This window comes from Strigops habroptila, chromosome Z (assembly GCF_004027225.2).
Source record: "Strigops habroptila isolate Jane chromosome Z, bStrHab1.2.pri, whole genome shotgun sequence".
In the NCBI taxonomy this organism is placed as follows: Eukaryota; Metazoa; Chordata; class Aves; order Psittaciformes; family Psittacidae; genus Strigops; species Strigops habroptila.
The window spans coordinates 66,524,702-66,545,243 of NC_044302.2; the positions used below are offsets into that span (position 1 = coordinate 66,524,702).

Consider the following 20,542-nt stretch of genomic DNA (forward strand, 5'->3'; position numbering starts at 1 on the left):
GGTGGCATTGTACTTGAATCTTACTTTCAATTAAAAAAAAGGTGTGATAATGGATATGGGTGTCAGCTGTATAGAATATTCATTATCTATGTGTCTCTGTATGAATTTTATCAACTGAATTCTCACCATGTTTTTGTGTTTTAATCTTCCCATGCATAATGAACATCAAACAATCATCTGGTGCGTCATGTTTACTTTAACACATCTTCACCATGCTAGCTAAGTAATTTCTAAGCTGATAGGATTTCACTGTTAAGAATTAAAAGAAGAGGTAGAAGAGGTAGTATTTACCAGAAGTGTCTGAGAAGTGCAGTGCTTTGCTCTGTAAACCTGTCACTGGGGGCGATGTAGAAGTGTAAAAGATTACCTGGTGTCTTCTCTGGCCAACATGGCTTTACACTTCACACGCCCTCTCCAACTACAAATAAACCCCAAACCAAACCCCCAGACATAATGAAGAAATAAATAAGTGGTTTGTGTTAGGTTTGCATTTTGTGTAAGCAAAGGAAATCAGCTCTGGTGCACTCAGGTAGTGAAAGGCAATGGACCTACTGCACGACCTGTGAGGTCAGAGGATTTCTTCCAAATCATTTAATGCAAATATGGATCGGACTCAGAGGAATAGTGAAAGAGGTATTGAGCATTTTTCTGTCACATTTAGTCAGCTTGGATCCCCTCAGTATTTCTGCCAGATGATGACTGTCCTGGGTTCAGCTATAGCAGTCATTTTTCTCCCTCTTAGTAGCTGGTGCAGTGCTGTGTTTTTAACTTTCAGCCTGGGAACAACGCTGATAACACTGATGTTTTTAGTTGTTGCTAAGTAATGTTTATTCCAACCAAGGACTTTCTCAGTCTCATGCTCTGCCAGGGAGGAGGGGAAGCCGGGAGGAAACAGACACAGGACACCTGACCCAAACTGGCCAAAGGGGTATTCCATACCACTGCACGTCATGCCCAGTATATAAACCAGGGGGAGTTACCTGGAAGGCCCAGATAACTGCTTGGGTCGGGCTGGGTATCGGTTGGTGGATGGTGAGCAATTGTATCCTCTCCCCTTGTTATTTCGCTAATCATTATTATCATTGGTGGTAGCAGTAGTGGTTTTGTATTATACCTTAGTTGCTGGACTGCTCTTATCTCAACCCGTGGGAGTTACATTCTTCCAATTCTCCCCATCCCTCCAGGAGTGGGAGGAGGAAGAAGGGGGGGAGTGAGCGAGCAGCTGTGTGGTTCTGAGTTACCGGCTGGGCTCACGCCACTACTTAGGTCAGTAGGTTAAAAAAAAACATTGTGTCATTAGCCATGTTTGTTGGATTTGCAGCAAAAGATCAGTATGTGACAATATTACAAAGTGCCATTCTCAAAGGAAAAGATTTTGAAAGGTGTATATCAAAGCTGACGCATATACAGGTACTCTGGCACACATTGCACTTCGACACACTCCTTCTTGTCCTCCTCCTCTCATTTCCTCTTTCTCCATTTTGCTACCATTTACTCCCTTTGCCTTTGCTCATACTGCATCTCACTTACCTGCACCTAGCTTCTTCCAGCCTCTTCCCTTAAGATGGCTTCCTTAGAGCTTGCTCTCCTTCTGAGCTGCTGGGTCCATCAGTCAAAGCACTTGCCAAGCAGACGCCAGCAGCCCTGCAGCTGGCACAGCCAACCAAACTGGGTTTTCAGTCTTTAGAAAAGCACTTGTAAAGTCTGGGAGGTCTGTGCTTGACTCTTCAGGGCTTCCAGATCAAATGTTGCCATTAGAAGTAAAATTACTAGCTGTTGCACTGCTGCTGGAACATCCAGCTTTTGTTTTTATGTCAGTAATAAAGTTCACTGACACATTCATAGAATCATAGTGTTATAGAATGATTTGGGTTGGAAAAGACCTTAAAGATCATCTTATTCAAACCCTGCTGTGGGCAGAGACACCTTCCACTAGGCCAGGTTGCTCAAAGCCCCATCAAACTTGGCCTTGAACACTTCCAGGGATTCTGTTGAATGTTTTCAAGGAATTATTCCCTTGAATAATTGCAAGAAAAATGGGGGCATGTAAATGCACACTTCTCTGTCAATCAGACTTCTGTGACAAGTCTGACAGACTGACAGGCAGACTGACAGAAAAGAAGTCCCATCTAAGTCCTCTTGATAGCATAAGCAGTACAGACTGCATGAACAGGCTGTGTGACCATTAAAGGTCAGCTTGACCTATAGAATGGTATTGTTATATTAACATGCAATGTACTTATAGAAAACTAGCTGATCATATTTACTCCTGAATAATTCATTTGTGAAGTCAGAACCAACCTCTACTTTATTTGAAAGCCTCTTAAAAATGTGCTTGATTGAAAGTAGGAAAATATGAAGAAAAATTACCTTAAGAAGTTCACACACAATGTAGATAAATGGAGCGATCCTGATATATGATTCAACACTCATGAACCTGTCCTTCCTTTTCTCTCTTCACACAGATGTGGTTTTGCCATGGCTTGTGCCTGTCTTGTGAAAGCTAGCTTGAAACTCTGGAACCACTGGGCTTGCAAAGTGTTCAGCCCACGTCGGATAGAGACCAATACTGTTGCCAGATATTCGGCAGTCTGCATTCAGGCAGGAGTGCAGCCATGCTGTGGATTTAGCAGTCTAGACAAGGGAGGCTTCCCCTCTTCAAAATCTTGGTCTTAGCAAAAGCTTCTAAGAAGACAAGGTTCAGAGAATGTGGGACATGAACTTTAAATTACAGTTGAAACCTCATCGTTCGTTAAAAATGCAAATATCTGTATGACATTAGATTTTCGTTTGCTTTTATCTTATTACAGAAGTAATGACCTTGCTACAGATCATTTCCTGAGGATTAAGATTAATGACTGCTGTGCATCAGCCAGTCATTATTCCCCAGGAAATCCTGTGCCATATTAGCTTCTGCTTAAGTGCTTGTCTGGCAGTCCTTTATTCACCGAGTAGTAAGATGGACTGTTCATAACCCATATGAATAGGGACAGCATCATCAGACCTGCTGTGTTGTTTAGGCCCCAATCCAAAATCCAAGCAACCTGAACGTAAATCATAGCAATCATTTATCGTTTGTGGCCTTTTTTCTTCTGAGTCCTGTAACAGAGATTCCTTTTCCTAGTTTTGAAACAAACACTTATGGGTTAATAAAGTGTAGGATTTACAAGGAAGAGGGCTGTTGTTTTGCAGTGGAAGCAGGTGAAAGTAAAACATAGAAAGTTTTGCATGAAAGTGTCTGCCATGAATAGTTAGCTTACCTTCTCCCTACAAGCTGTAGGTTACTTTAAAGAGTGATTCCTTCAGGATTGTGGAGAGTGGCTTTCCTCTTTGGAGGCTCCTGTGGATACTCTGTTGAAAAGGGAAGATACTGGTGCTGAAGTGGGGATTCAGAGCACCAATGCAGCCTGAGGCTAACTTGCTTTTCTTGCACAGCCTCAGCAGGGTATAGGAAGAATGAGATCTTTTCCTAATCATGCCACTCCTTTTCTGTCTGCTGCTAGGTAGAGTGCCACAGGCTGACAAAACATCTTCCACAAGGAAGGATTTAGCTAGATGCTGACTCCCTTGCTCCTGTGTGACAAGGATATAACTCACACATGAATGGAATTGTCTGCATGAAAATGAGTGTGATATAAATCTCTGTTATGGCTCGGTTCCCAGGCAGAACTAGGTATCTTTGGCAATTCTCTGCTATTCCCACCTCTAGTCCTATTTCCAAGGTGGAAAACTACAGGATGTACTTCTGCAGAAAAGTTTTTGTTTATCTTATATGCTTACCTATTTTTAAAACATAAATATGGTGCATGTTATTGGTGAGAGAAGTAACCTTCTGTTACATAAAGATGAGACGACAATTCTGTCCCTTCACTGAATGCAGAAAACTATGGTACTGCCATTATCTGCTCTGAAAATGAAAACCTATGTTCATGCTTCTCAGGAAAATAAAGAATTATGTGATCTTCAAAGTTTTTTACATAGTAGTGAAGTATATATAATTACTCCCTATTCCTGTTGTGTTCCTAGATCCATAAGAATTTCCCAGCTTTTCTGTTCATCTCAAATTACTTGTCTTAATTTGCTGCTGCTACTTGTGTTCTTTTCTGAGATGTCCTGAAAACGTCAGCTTACCCCAAAGACAGCTGACAGAGGATGGGTAAGCTTCACCTGCCTGGTCACTCATCAGACTTCCAGCTATGGTCTCATTTTGCAAATCGCTTGCGCTCTTGTTCTTCCCCCTGGCTTAGCTAAACTGTACCATCATGTCTGTGCTCACTCACATTGGGAACTCCTTTTGGCTGAAGCTATTTATTATATCCTTGGAGAAGTAAGGCCAGGCAGCTCACCTTACACTGACTGTTGGGTAATGCTCAGCTACTGAGCATTTCTGAGGTGACCTGAGCACTTCCATTTTTCTCGGTTCCAGTGGGTGGATGCTACAGGACTCCAAGCACCATGCCAGAGATGAAAGAAATAATTCTTCAGTGGCTTATAAGCACGACAGCATTTTATCTAACATGAAGAAATATGCAAATCTAGACAAAATTAAAAAAAATAATTATGTGTGCTATCTACTATCTCTACTTTAGATCCTTCATCATTCTTGAGTGTCCTTTAGGCATACCCTTGGGCTTGCAAAGGAGTTCAGCATCCTTCTGCTTGCACACTTGTTCTTACCCAGCTTGTAACAGTTCTTGCTTCCTTGGCTAGCTCATCAGGGAAACACGGCCCTCTGTGCAGGACACTCAGAGCATTTTGGCTTTCTCCTCTGCTAAAGGTTGAAATGTTTGCAAGGAACTTCAGCCGGAGAAGATGGGGGCTCCCTGCCAGACTCACATACAAATTAATAACTGTTCGTTATAACCTAGCATCTTCTATTTATCTCCATCCCATGGTATCTCATGGAATATAGAAGATAGGAAACCAATAAAAAGGGCAATTAGGCTTACCTTCAAAGTGGAGTGTCGTGTCTTACAAAGGCAGATACTCATACCTCCTTCATGCAGATAGCTTTACAGAATTTTTGCTTGTTCGATTGTTGTGACCACTTGAATTGCAGAATTCAGCTAGTCCAACGCCCTGCTCAGGAAGCATCAGCTAGAGCAGGGTGCCCAGGGCAGCGTCCAGTCATGTTTTGAATACCTCCACAAACTGAGACTCTATAGTCTTTCTGGGAAACTCATTCCACTGTGTGACCATCATCACTGTAAAAGGTGTTTTCTTATGTCCAGATGGAATTTTCTGGGTTTTAATTTGTGCCCATTGACTCTCCTGCTGTCAGTGGGCACCTCTGAAGAAGAGTCTTATTCCTTCTTCTTTCCACCCTGTCAGGTATTTATACATGTGGATAAGATCTCCCTGCGCCTTCTTCCCTCCAGGCTGAACAGGCCCAGCTCTCTCAGCGTCTCCTCATATGAAAGATGCTCCAGTCCCTCCATGACTTTTGTAGCCCAGTGCTGGACTTGCTTGGATATGTCTATGACTCTCCTATACTGGTGAGCCCAGGACTGGACCCAGCACCCAGCTGTGTCTCACCAGCACAGGGTGGAGAGAAAGTATCACCTCCCTAGACCTGTTGGCAATGCTTTCCCTAATGGAGCTAAGGATGCTGTTGACTGCCTTTGCTGCAAAGGCTCATTGCTAGCTCAGCTTTCAGTTGCATGGTTCTTTATGCTGTCATTAGCAAGAAGAATGTTTTTTCCTGGGGAACATTTTCAAACAGCTGAGATTGGTGAAGTGATGGGACACATCGCTCCCCAGTGAGGGCTCCTTTCTCCTTTCTTGGAGATGAGTATTTTTACAGAAATCTCCAACATCAAACTGAATTCAGAAACTGTAGGTAGAACACCCCATGCTGCCAGAGTGAGCAGCAGCTTCTACTAGGTAGAGTAGAAAATGTGGGTTATGGGCAGATAAGGGCAGATTTATCTAAATGCAGAAATGGTATTTTAGATAGCCCTGTTAATTTCTGTCAGGAAGTAAAGAGAGAGAGAAGTTAAATAGCTGTTTCCCCCAGTATCACTTAAGCTTTCGAAGCCAAAATTGGATAGCAGTTGAATTTACAAATTTCCATGTAGCACACATAAGATATGTCACTATAACTGCTGTGGAACCTGAGCTGTTTACTAAGATATGTGCTTCTGGCATAGAGAAAATGGTATCTTAGGCTAAAGAAGATAATTTTATTATCAAGTTTTGGTTCATGTGATTTATCTGAATGCCAATCGTAAATGTAGATCTATAACCAAAGAAGAAGACTTTTGAAGTCTGAAGAATTTTACTGAGTTGGTTTATTTAGCATGCATGCAGGGACAACCATTCTTGTCATATTTTGGGGATGTTGGTCTTCTTCTAAAGATAGTGACTGCACTCCCATGACTGTAGGTTGAGCAGGCTTGCAATTTTTATTCGATCCACCCGATGTGCTTACAATTAGTGACAAGTATCAAAAAGTTGGTATGTTTTTGTTATACATAACTTGGGGTGCAAAAATACCATTACAAATTTCTCATAATGGGCAGTTCAATGTCAAAATGTAGCTTTTTGTTGTGATGCTGTCAAACTCTGCAGCAGTAAATGTCATGTCTTCTTAACTTCAGATGTGTTCCAATCGTTCCAAAACGCAGAGAGAAGGTGGCACTCATTACCAGTTTCACTGGTAGAATTTCTAGCTACTCAAAAATTGAAGAACAGGTCTCCCTTTAAAAACTGTAATGCTCTTTGTAGGTAGCATATTTTAAATAATGGAAGTTTTCCGATGCATTTTTTAAGTTTATTTTTGAAAATCTGAATTTTAATCCTTGTGTTTGTTTTGGGGTAAATGTTAGGTTTTACAACAATTTATTTGTGCATGTCATGTTTCATTCTTTTAACTAGAATGTACTCAAGCTGCTCACTGCAGGCAAAATTCTTGTTTCTTATCTCCATGATACTTTCCAGTGATATCCTGTTCTTCAGACATCATATTCTTCTTGGGATTCCCTGCGGAGTGTACAACCAAGACATGAATATTTAAATACAAGCATGATCCCAGAGCAGAGTACATCTGTGCTGACTGTGTATTTCCATGCTTAATCACTTCAGCTTCATATTAAGTTTCTTCCTAACTCTGAATTTCCTTGTGAGAAATATGAACAACAAAGACCATGAATAATTTGTAAACCTGTACAGATCAGGGAATAATAGTAGATATGAGGGACTTTCTGCTGAAACTTAAAGTGGAAGATTTCCTTTAGAACAGTTTGCATATGGTAGATGACTTCATCCTCCACAGGTTGGTTGGCTGGATAGAGAGGAATGTATGCTGCCCTTGCATTATTCTCCTTGGACATGCTGAAAAGCAGAACTGGAATTTACTGCAGTTGGAGTTGTATGTGTCCAGTACCTTAGAATGCATGGACCCAGAGACATTCATGTAAAATCCTGAGCCCATCAGAATCAGTGGTAAAGTTCCCAGTATCATCAGTAGGATGAGGTTTTCACTTCTACATCTTGGAATTCCATTTTCATGAATACTTGAAAATTCTTTGAAGATAATGCTGTCTTCAGAGCCAGTGAGAATTGTGTTTGATCAGGCAGGGTCAGCTCTATTAGATATCAGTTGTCTTCTGGTGTTACTACATTCTAGAGAATGTATGGCACTCTTCTTCAAGATTTTGGTGGCTGATGGCACAAAAGTAACTTACGTGTGAAGGAAGATGGAAAAAGCAACAAAGCCCTGAGAAGCAAACAACTTAATGCTTTTCTTAAATTAAAAAAAAAAAACCCAAAACCAAATAAACCACAACCAAAAAAACTCTCACCTAAAAGTATCAAAAGCAGAGTCTGACACATAATAGTAATTTAAATTTCTTTCTTCTCATGCATGTATTAAAAACATGCCATTGATCACCTCCTTGAAAATATTTGATCTTTAACTCTATCTCTTAAAACCCTCTGGATCCTCTGACAAATTTCCTTTTGTGACCACATAAAGATTTGCTAGACAGTATGGACTGTAAGAACAGTGGGGTTTTGGTCTTCATTTTAAATGTTGCATTAAGAGCAAAGTAATAGACAGACCTTGCTTTTGGGTGTTATGACTATCCTGAGCTTCCTAGAACTCTACTGATAAGATTGCATAAATTTTTAATTATATTTCTATTCACACTCCATTTTGATAAAATTGCAGTAAACTAATTAGAATAAAAGCAGACAACTTTAATAAGATTATTATCGGGACAAAACCACCTACAATAAGAAACAGAGTAAGGACACGTGAGGAGAGAGAACAGGAATAGAAGATTTGAGATTTAAAGACAAGATGAAAGGTAACCACATGTGGTTTTAGAGTTCAGATGCACAAAGTATTACACAATTTAGTTACTCCCAGTGTACTGCCTACTGGTCAAGTACCTGAAAGTCTTCATTCATATGGTTTTCTTTATTTGCTTAGAACAGTTAATAAAGCAGCACTGGTAGTAGCATAATCCAAGAAGATGTAATTCTAAAATGCATGCAACTATTGCTATTTACTATTACTGCATACTAAAATGCATGCAACTATTACTATTACTCAGATTCAAAAGAAGTCACTTTGTATTTTCCACTGCACCAGCTCAGGGACAAAGCCTCTGTTCTGCAGGAACTGGCAGCTTGAAGGTCCACAAGTAAAAATGTAGTCTACAACAATTAATTATAAATTGCATAGTTTGGATTATCTGGAGGTAGTAGGAGAAAAAGTCTTTTGCTTTTTAAAACAGCATTTCTTTTCTCTCCTCTTCATTCTGCAGTCATAATATATACAAAGTCCAACAGCAGTCCAAGTCTATCTCAGATGGGGTATAAGTACTCTATGACAAGGTTGAGAAGGTTAAGAAGTTTATGGAGTTCATAAAAGGTGGGAATCAAATTAAGATGAGGTTCTCCAAGAGAAAATTAATTCAAAAGAAAATTCTTTCTCTTTAAAATTCACAGTGCCTGATACCCTTCAGTTTGTGGGATTATTTGTGTTTTGCCTCAAATAGTCTATGTTCAAAGCCATAATCATAGAATCGACTATGTTGAAAAGACATTTAAGATCATACAGTCCAACCACTACCCCAGCATTGCCAAGTCCATCACTAAACCATGTCACTAAGGGCCTCATCTACATGGTTTTTGAACACTTCCAGGGACGGTGATTCCACCACTTCCCTGGGCAGCCTGTTCCAATACCTGATCACCCTTTCAATGAAGAAATTTTTCCTAATATCCAATCTAAATCTTCCCTGGAGCAGCTTGAGGCCATTTCCTCTTGTCCTATCACTTTGCTACTTTGCAGAAGAAACCAGCCACCTCCTCCCTCCATCCTCCTTTCGGGTAGTTGTAGAGAGCAGTAAGGTCCCCCCTGAGCCTTCGCTTCTCCAGACTAAACAACCCCAGTTGCGTCTTTTATTAAAGATCTGCTAGAGGTTAAGACTCTCATTTTACACCTGTAATGTTAATCTCTGCTAGATCTTTCATGAGTTTTTAGCACTGAGAGTTCTTTGTTCCTAATCTAACATCATTGATGAAACCAAATCAAGCTTTGATTCCAATTTAGATTAGATAGCCACTACAACTTATCTAGGAATGCTTTTGATGTGGCCTCCTTTTTTACTTATGGATAAGTCTCTGATCATCTAATTGAATTTTCTCAAGACCTTGACAGCTAGAAGAAACAGTAATGATTAGGGAAAGACAACCTAGTCATCCTTGATATTATAATAGGAATTCCTCTATGTCCTTCGGCCTAACTCCTCAGCCTTCTTTTTGAAAAATGCAATGAAAAAAAAGGAGATTCTTTTAAGCATGATGACAACAGAAAGTACAAATCAGAGGTCATGTCAAAAAGATGTGAAGGGGAAGAGTGGATTACCAAATTAATGTCTTTAATTATCAAGAATTTGCTGACTTTCAGAATTATGTGTGCAACCTCTCACACAAAAATTCTCTTGTTTCCAATACTCTGTTAGGCTTCATGTCTACAATCTTTTTGATAATTATTTGCTGGCTTTTAAGTTGCAGTTCTTGGCTGCATGCGCATTCTCAATTTCATTATCAGTTTTGAGCCGTTACTCTCCCATTTCACTTCTCCCTTACATCTTATGTATTCAGCCTTTTGCTAGATTCAATTTATGGGTATGAAAACTCAGGAAAAATGTATGCTCTCCATCTGCTTGCTCCAGAATGCCTCACAAGTCCTTTTAAGCTGAACTCCCACTGATGCTGATACAGAATTATGCCTTGACGCCTTCATGATTGTGGAAGTCAAACACAAGGAAGGTCAAGTAAATGCAATGGTGGATTTGCACTGCAAATTCAGGGATTGTCTTCAGTAATTTCTTTTTAACAATTTTATTTTGAATAAAAGATCTGTCAACTTTGTTTAATTACCTTGAAGAAATGTGTCATGAATTGTCATACAAATATGGTTTTTGTGCAAAGTGAAAATGTTATGCTTATCAAAGAAACCCACAATGCATTACTTTGTTTTGAGAGTATGAGTACACATTCTTCATGAAAGGGTACACATGTCTAGCAATGCAAGTTACTATCTGTAAAATAGCTGTTTGTCTTATTTTGAGAAACTCTGAGCCAGGATTATTTCTGACATGTGTATCAAAGATCTTTGTAGCAGGAAAACAAAGAGAAATACTGGCAATGCTCTCCTTATATGTCAGCACTTTTTTAAGTGCTTAAAAAGCATAAATGAGTACTTCACCACAGACTGTACCTGCAATACTTAGTCAGTGAATGTTGAAAATAAACTGATTAATTAGGTAATTATTTCATAGAATGATAGAATCATAGAATAGTTTGGATTGGAAGAGACCTTTAAAGGTCGTCTTGTCCAACCTATCCTGCAATGAGCAGGGACATCTTCAATTAGATCAGGTTGCTCCAAGACCCATTTAGCCTGAATATTTCCAGGGATGGGGCATCTGCCACCTCTCTGGGCATCCTGTTCCAGTGTCTTGCCACCCTCATAGCAAAAAATTTCTTCTTTACATCTACTCTTAATCTAGCCTCTTTTATTTTAAAACAATTACCCCTCGTCCTATTGCAATAGGTCCCACTAAAAATTTTGTCCCTGTCTTTCTTATATTCTCCTTTTAAGTATTGAAAGGCTCAAATAAGGCATTCCCAGAGCCTTCTCTTCTCCAGGCTGCATAATCCTAATTCTCTCAGCCTTTCCTTATATGAAAGGTGTTCCATCCCCCTGATCATTTCTGTGGCCCTTCTAGGGACCCTCTCCAACAGGTCTTTCCTGTACTGAGGACTCCAGATCTGGACACTGTACTCCAGGTGGAGTCTTGACAGAGCAGAGCAGATGGGCAGAATCACCTCCGGGCCCTGCTGGTCACGCTTCCTTTGATGCAGCTCAAGATACAGTTGGCTTTCTGGGCTCCAAGTGCGCACTGCTGGCTCATGTTCAGTTTTTCATCCACAAGTACCCCCAAGTCCCTCTCTGCAGGGCTGCTCTCAATCCCTTCATCCCCAAGCCTATATTGACAGGTTACCCCTGAGCCAGGTGCAGGACATTGCACTTGGCCTTGTTGAACCTCATGTGGTTCCCGTGGGCCCACTTCTTGAGCTTGTTCAGGTCCCTCTGAATGGCATCCCATCTCTTGGGTGTGTCAACAGCGATACTGAGCTTCATGTTGTCTGCAAACTTGCTGACGACACACTCCATCCCAGTGTCTGTGTCATTTATGATTATATATGACAGTACTGGGCCTATTATGGACCCCTGGGGGACAGTGACCACTTGTCACTGATCTCCATCCAGACATTGACCCACTGACCACTAACTCTCTGAATGTGACCATCTAACCAATTCTTCATCCATGAAACAGTCCATCTGTCAAATTCATATGTCTCCAATTTAGAGAGAAGGATGTTGTGGGAGACCATGTCAAAGGCATTACAGAAATCCAGATAGATGACAGCTGTAGCTCTTCCTTTGTCCACCAGTGTAGTCACTTCTTCAAAGAAGGCCACTAGGTTGGTCAGACTAGACTTGCTGCTTGCAAAACCATGTTTTGAATGTAGTTATGTGATTTGAAATTAAAAATAATGTAGCACTTTTGACTAACATTATTCCTGTTTACTTTGACATGGTGTGGTACCTGCATATACATGAGAGAACAGTAGGTAATAAGGCAAATGTTGTAATCCTTCAGGAATGCCAGATAGGATTACCAGGAACCCTCTGTTCTCTTCTGGTGTAAAAATATGCAGAACGAAACAAATAAATTCAATGACTTTGTCACTGTTGAGGATCAGCTGTTAAGCTGCATCCTGCATGCTTTTTGTTTCATGTGACCAGCAGGGATGCAGATACTGGCTGTCAGTCTGGGAACACATAGAATGTTCAAGAAACTGGAATTGTCAAATTTTAGTAGTGTTGGATTTGGGGGTGTTTTTTCAAGTACCCTTTATCACAGTATTTCAGATGAACAATTCCATTTAGAATCACATTTTTTAAAAAGCTGAGAACTTTTTCCAATACAATATTTTTTTCAAAATGTACTTCAATTCAGTTTCAGCTTACTTAGAGTTGTATTGAACAGAATCTTATTATTTCAAACATAAATGCCAAAGATCAGACTTTACAGCAGAAGCCAGTAAAATATATTGGAGTCAGACTGTATAAAAGTAGACCTTTCATGTTGCTGAGCAACACTGACCCAAGTGATCTTGAAATCCACAAACTAATGCATATGAATATGTGCAGCTGATGTTTTCTGGCATCATCATTGTGCATTGCAGTCAGTGGGCTGGTGATTGTATAAAATGTTCTGCCCTGGGTACAGGACTATAAAGGCTTTGAGGAATGCAATCACGAGCAAGATTGGAGTTTTCCTGGAAATAATTTTGCTAACTGCAAGAATTAACCTAGTTTAATCCTTGGCATGTTGAATTGCTGAAGTGCCCAGAATATGATTATCATCAGCGTCATGCACTCTCATGCATCTCTTTATTTCTTTTCTCTTCCATCTCTGTATAAGGTCAGAGTGTCCTTTTCTTCTTCCCTGTTTTTCTTGTATCTCTCACTTCAGATGGGAAGCAAATAGATCTAAATCGGATTGCCATTATATCAAGTGCCCTGCCTTTCTGCTGCTGCTTTTATTTGCTATGGAGATATAGCATAATTCATGATTGTTGTTGGCTTCCTCTGAAACCTCTTCTGCTTCATCTATTAAATCAGAGGCCTCATGCTCATAATCATTCTGTTAATTCTTAAGTTTGTTGCTATGGTACAACCTTCTTCTCAACTTCGTCCTTCTGCACCCTCATCCTTACTCCGTGATTTATACAGCCCCTCCCTGGCAGTGTTGTCTCCTGAATGTACTTCCCTTTCCCTGATTACTCTTGGACTCCTTTTGGCATCTGTTTTCTACTCCTGCCTCATCCTCCAGCAGATGCCTCACCTCAGTTCTAGTAAAGTGGACCCCAGACACATCAAGGCAAAGATCAGTAAGAATAAGTTTAAGCAAAGGTGCTGGCTGTAGAGTCATCAGATACTGGGTCCTAATTAAACAACACATGTGGTCCCGAATGCTTGTGTGCAGGGAAGACCATATTGAAGTTACTGGGAGTTCTTCCCAGATAAGCGATTAAAATCTTTAGGAATAAAGTCAAGATGGTAGGACAATAGCTTCTTTTACGTAAAAGCAACTACAAAGATTATTTTGCAACACTAAACATTTTTACAAAAGAGCATATGCATTCTATATCATTATAAAGTAATATATTAAATTATGTCTTTAAATGACAGCTTCCTTTGCTTTAGGAGAGACAGAGTAATGTATTCTATTGGGCATAACTATGTGCAAATAAGACACTACATTGTGTGAGCAAGAGTACATCAGTATTTGTAATCGGTTTTGATAAAGTATGTCTATGAAAAAATCATTAGAATCCAATCATAATTATTTTAAAAATGTAACTGTGATAATATCTTGCATTTTTTTAATTACGTGTCATAAAGTGTTCTGTATCTCTGCAAATGATGTAGGGGATGTTCATTTGGCAGACTCAGGTATCTGCAAATACATTAAAAAACAAAGGATCTTCCAAAGTGTCAGATTTGCATATCATCACAGCATTTTACAGTTAAAAACTAATAGACAGACTTCTATTGAAATTCACCTCTGTGGAAAAATATTGAAAGATCATGACGTACATCAGCTAAAAGCAAAATAATTAGACGGCATTTGTACATTTAAGTGCTTAAACTGATTCATAAGCATGAAGAGAGACTATTTCCAAGGAAAACAGCACTCCTGAACTGTTAAGTATCCATTTTTTAATGTTTGCACCTCTCAAAGATTAGATGCTCAGAAGCTCAGTTCTAAGGCTTTACATAAAATGATGAGTCAAATTATCCACAAATTCCTTATACAAATCATTTACAAATTCCTTCTTGTGCTCAATTTTAAAATTTCCTGTTTTGTAGACCTCCATTAATTACTGTATTTTTATATATACTTACACATATAGCAACATCTGAAAAAAAAAAGTAATTTCGAGCAAGATTGTATCACTCAGAAAAATAATAGTAGACTTAAAGATCTGGAGATCTCTGCATTCCATTCTTTTCTCTGACTTGCTAGAATACAGTAATGCAGTATCATCAGATCTATTTAATTATGTAATTAATTTAGGTCTCATGCCACCCAATAAAGTAAATACTTTTTTCCTGATTTTACAAGTGACAAGAGAGTGGTTACATTAAGTAACCCCTCTAAGGCAAGTCAACATCAGCACTCGTTTGTAGAAGCATTATGAACAGTTCCTTATGTTATATATTTTGAGATTTTGGTATTTAATTTGGATGCGTAAATATTTGAGTGCTTGACCTGGGGAATGTTTAAAGAACTTAGTTTCCAAAGTTTATGCTAATTAGGTACTGCTAATATTTATTTTATTTCCTACATAAGGCAACAGATTGGAAAGGCTGGATTTTAGATTTCAGTGCTTCTGTATCTCACTTTAGCAAGTTACTTATCTAAAACCAGTGACTTGTGAAATTTCAGGAGGGGAGGGCACTGCCATTTCTGTAATTTGTCTTTCACTGTGCTGCAGAATTTTTTTGCATAATCACTGTTTGAGTTTATGAAGCACATGCAGAAACGTGTACATTTCTTGAATGTCTGCTGGTTCCTTATCTTTGTGTCTTTTACTGTGATGTTGTAGAGCTTGGATCATATGGAAACCTAAAATATTATGACACAATGACTGAAGAAGGTAAGAAATATTTTAGAATTGTTTGTATCAGCTTTTTTTAAGCACCTTTTATGTGTTGTTTTTCTTTTTTTCTTCATTTTTCCTAGTCCTATTTTCAGTTTCTCCATTTTTTTAAAAACTCCTTTTTGCATGTCTTCATTGATGGTGCGATCAGTTAAGGTTCTTTTTTCAGGTTTTTGTTTTCAGAATTTCAGTTTTGCTATTTCAGATAAGGAAATACAATTAAATGCTTTTATTAAGAAACATACATGCAAAGTTACACTTACAAATTACACAGCATAGTATAACATAGTTTGTAGCTGCTTATTATATGCTCTGTTTTCCAGTGCATTCAAAAAAGATGAATTAACTTATGAAAGTTCAAATCGTTCAGTTTAAGAACAATTAATAAGGGACTTCAGTTTAATGTTTTATTCAAAAGTAATGAACAAACTTTAAAAACTAGACATGACTGTTCCTGGGGTATTAATTGATGCTTAATTGCCGTGCAGAAATTATACAGTTTAAAATCCTGATTCTAACAATCAAGAAGGAAGTAATTAGAGCCTGAATAAGGGCTCAGTGAAGTCTCAGGAATTTTTTCTGCTGATTCAACAGCACTGCAGTTTATTACACTAATTCAGGAAAGCAGTTAATTCTGTACTGAATTTCCAACACATGCTTTCAGTCCTAGTGCAGTCAGCATTTCTATAATTTGGAAGTTTTTCTGGACCAAGACTGATTGTTTGTAGGATAAAAGCCTCTTGTCCAGCTCTCTGATTATAATGCCAGACAGATGGTTTCGTGGATGTTCAGTTTAGGGTCAGAGGATGGAGATAAGCTTGAGGCCTGTAGAAAAGTTAGCTGCTATTCCTACTTATTTTTAATGTTGGGCATGTAAGGCAGGTAACTTAATTCTCTGTTTTTAAAAACACAGTTATTTACTAGTTTAGATTATTCTTGAAGTTTACAAGTTTTTAAGAAAGCCTTTATTTTATGACTTGTGATAATTCCTCCAGGGGATAAAAAAAAAAGTGCTAACTTCTGACTATCTATCTCCCATTGTCTGTATCTGGTGTTGATACTCAAATATAACCATAATATTCTGAGGATGGCTGTAGGAGATGGTTTCTTGCAGCTTTGTGCCTGATATTGGAAGATGCTGTTTACCTCTATAGCAGGCATGAGCTCATTGGGCAGTCCAGCCTCACCATCCTCCTTTGCCCAGATCCACCATCTGAGGCCAAATGGTGGTATCGCTGTTGTTTAAATACACCTCTCAAGCAGCTGAAATAAGACATTAACCCAGGCCATTCAGATACAGCTACCAGAGCTAAAGCTTTCGCAGTGTGTTTTATCTCCATCTTCATTATAATCAAAATGTGAAGGTCATTTCTCATTGTAACCAGAGTTTGGTATGTTAAGGTTTTTGTTTTTACACTAAAGTGTTAAATCTACCATTTAAAAAATAGTCACCGTGTTAGTAGCCTTCTGATATTCATAAATACTCCATTGTCAGTTAAATGTAGCTATTTGTGGGAAAATACCCATGCAAGTATGATACATCCCAGAAGTATTTCAATCAAAATGCTATATTTTGAACTTGCTGTTTGGATCTTCAGAAATATAATCACTGTCACTATGCGTCACGCTTATTTGCATTATCTGTTTTCCTCTTTCTGTTCCTTCTTTTGACTGGCCTTTTACACATTTTGTATGGAAAGTTAGTCACAAGAATATGTAAACTCAGCTACAAATTATGGATTTTTTTCTAATGTAGTACATCCTTACCTCCAGGTCCTCAAACCCCGAGTGGAGGTAGGTAGTCCGCCAGTGGAGAAGCACAGGCACGTCTATTCTTGCTGCAACCTCAGAACAGAGACAAGAAGTAATAGTTAGGTCCCAACATTTAACCTAACAGCCAGAGGGCCATTGTGCTCCACATCTTAGAAGCTGATATGTATTGTTGAATTTGCTCTTGTTTGGTCTGAAAGTGACTAAATAAGTTGCAGATTAATCAGGCCAAACTGGGAGAGAAAATATACCCTACCAGGTGGGAAGAGACCCTCACAGTAATCTTGTGCTGTCAGGTAACCTCCACCTACAGCCTATAACGTGACAAAATTACATACATTTTCATTTGATGCTTCTGCGGGATTTTAAAGTTGAAGGAGAAAGCAGATGAGGTGGATTTCTGAAACTGATCAGTTGTGACCCACTAGTTGAGTTCCACAACTAGCCACAAGCAGGAATGGTAGGTACAGTTCAGATTTCTCAAAAGCCACAGATTTGACACTTTCAAACTCATGAAAATTTGGTGATAGCTGCATACATATAGTAATTTGCATTTGAGACTGAAAACTAGACAAATGGTAATGATTTTTTTTAAATTAGTGAATTTCTGAAGATAAACTATTTTCCACTCAAATCAAACGCTTTCCTGACCCAGGGAATCTGTAGTCTACAATTTAGATTGGTTTTTAAATATAACCAAAAGGATTGGTTTTTAAATAGATCCTTGATCAGGAGGAGAATCTCTGCCAACTGGTGCCAGCTGGAGATACTCATGCAGATCAAGGCATATCTATATTATACAAGACTAATTTGTTTCATATATTCAAATAAAACTAATTTAGTTTTAAGCTACCTTCTTTGCTGGTCAGCTGGCCTTGATCTCTTGTTCCTTCTACCCCATCCTTTGTAAACTAAAATGAGTTTGCAAAATCTGCCCAAGTTCAGTAAATCTAGGTGAATTAAGATTTTTCTACAACAATCTGTCCTATTTTGGGTCCATGGAATCAAGAATTTTCATTCACCTAAACTCTTATGGTACCAGATGGTGTGAAAATTACTCTTAGCTAGTCAAACTCATAGTACAACATGGGACTGTTAAAGAAGAAATATAAGCTCCTACTTTCTTCTAGAAATAAGAACAGCAACATAAAATTCCTATGGATTATTTTAGTAATCTAAAGATGAGAAAAAAGGCATGAGAGAAGATCTAAGATGAAAGCTTTGGGAGGTTCTGTAAATTTGAATGACTGACTTACTTAGAAATATCCTGAGCTGGTCCTTTTTCCTGTGGCTCTGTGCTTCGCCATCGCTGAACGCATTTTGGTTTGTTTTGGAGGAGAAAAACGGCAGGAAAAGGGAGGGAGGAGGCATAGCTCTGCTGTTTTTTTTATATCTCACTGTCTTCATGCAGGCTAGAACTACTGCCTAGAACTACTGCTTTCCTCAGTTTCATGCTTTTCGTAGTCAATATTATGTCTTTTGATCATTTCCTCACACTGTGTTTTACCTACACTGAGTGAATCAAATGGAAGGCCATGGTGTAAAACAATATAAGCTGAAACATGCATGTGCTGAGGAATACAAATAAACCAAAACACAGTTTCTATTTCAAATGTTGAGGTTAATTTCCATGAGAGGGACTTACAAATGTGGAACAGTCTCTAGAATGAAGCAGTAGAACTTACAATGTTAAAAGTCAAGGTAAGAAATTCTTCCGAAAGATGGGGAGGAGGCTTTTGGAAATACGTAAAAAATTGAAAACAACTTCAGTTAAGCTAATCTAAAATAGTGTGCATCTCTGTGGAGACAGTTCCTTTGCAATTCAATAATGGCTCAAATTTTTCTATTAGAAAAACACTAAACCATTTGAATCAATCTCAAACAAAAATCTAGAATATCCTTATACAATTCCGCATCATTTTTACTAAGTTTTTAAATTGAAACTTAGGTTACAAGATCATACACCATCCTGGAAACATGGTAAAGACATGGATGGTTCAGCATTCAGAAAATGCCTCAGTTAGTTACATCATTTGCATCCCTTGCAAAAAGTGCACTTGTGTATTTGAGGCATCACAAGCCAAATTCTCAAGCATATGAAGCTGAGCTGGAGTCTGAAACCTAAAGCAATCCTTTATCAAACTGACATACATGTTCTATGAAAATTATGCAGGCATCTTTTAGTATCTACGTATGTTTCTGGATAAGCACTTTTTAAGTGCCCATAGTGTTTGAAAAGAAGTTAGGAACAGACTTGACTCTTAGCATTTCAGCTTAAAATATTTGGAAATACGATTTGCATTTTTTCCTCTGTTTTTTCTTTCTCTTACCAGATACCCCAAGCAATTCTCTTTCTCTCTCTGTTTTTATTTCTTTAACTCTTTGTTTCTTCTTCCCTTTCCAACGAAAATCTCTGCCACTGGCCCTGTGCACTGAAATAAAGAGATGGCTTGCTATTTATCATTGTGGTTTATGGTTAGATAATCTTCTGCAGGCAATTTAACTCTAGGTGCCGTGTACCAAAAAAAGATAATCTTTGCAATGTATTGTGAATGGCTAATTATTCTTTTCGGAACGTGATGAGTTTGTGAAAAGATAAGGACTGCTAAAAAGACAGTACTGCTTATAACATCTTTGTGGTATTTTTATTACTTTCCAAGTGATTTGCTGTTGACAAATTAATTCCACTTCCCAGCAAATGATAGCTGCTAGTGTCTGTGGACTGTGCATATGTTTCTTTGCATACAGAAGTGTTGGTACAGGGGTTTGAAGCTTCCATTTGTGAGAGGGAAGAGAGGATTTATTTCTTGACTAATCATTTATTCTTGTGTGTCTTTTGTTTTAGCTTGGAAACAGTGACTGTTATCCAACTAACTGAGTTCATTCATGACTTCTCACTGCCACTTCCTACTGTTAATCAATTATGTGATTCCATTGAAAATATCTCCTGGTCTTACGCCTGTGCTGTTTTTGCTGCAGAACACCAACAGTTTTCAATGAATTTTTTAACAAAAGATGGAGAACTAAAACTGCCCCGTGTGGTTGTTAGTGTTCTTAATTAGAAGTGTACTGGTAATGACATTTTTAATTAGAAGTGTACTGTACTATGTTCACCAGTTACACTTTTTTGAATGTTTAAAAAAGACTTACAGAGAAATAGCAATGAGGGTAACAATAAAGAAAGGCAAATATATCATCTTTCGACACTGCACAGACTGTCATAAGCTGTCCAGAGTCCTTACATAGAAAAATCAACCAATGTAGAGGGATTAAATTAATTTCACTTAATATTTGCCATCTTTGACATGACCTAGCTTGAATGTGTCATTTGGACTCAGCTGCCAATAAAGCGTGGGAGGACCTGGGGCCTGGCTTAGGACAGGATGAGTTGCCGTGGAAACAGTCTAGATGATGAACTGCATGGTTAACCTCATAGGAGACAAAAAACACCTGTCAGGTTGAGAAGAAAATTTACCTTTGAGAAGCTATATTGAAGTCATGTGTTCCGGAGATT

General features: G+C 38.6%; 1 protein-coding gene across 5 annotated transcripts in view; it reads left to right on the plus strand.

The window, feature by feature from the left end:
- Positions 1-20,542, plus strand: part of SLC24A2 (solute carrier family 24 member 2) — a 115,731-nt gene that overhangs the window by 62,361 nt on the left and 32,828 nt on the right. For 4 of the 5 annotated variants that reach the window (XM_030470651.1, XM_030470654.1, XM_030470653.1 and 1 more), the window contains one exon: positions 15,205-15,255. The exons of the other annotated variant lie outside the window; for it this stretch is intronic. In XM_030470651.1, coding sequence (XP_030326511.1) covers positions 15,205-15,255 — 51 coding nt within the window. The remainder of the gene's footprint in view (positions 1-15,204; positions 15,256-20,542) is intronic. 5 annotated transcript variants of the gene reach the window in all.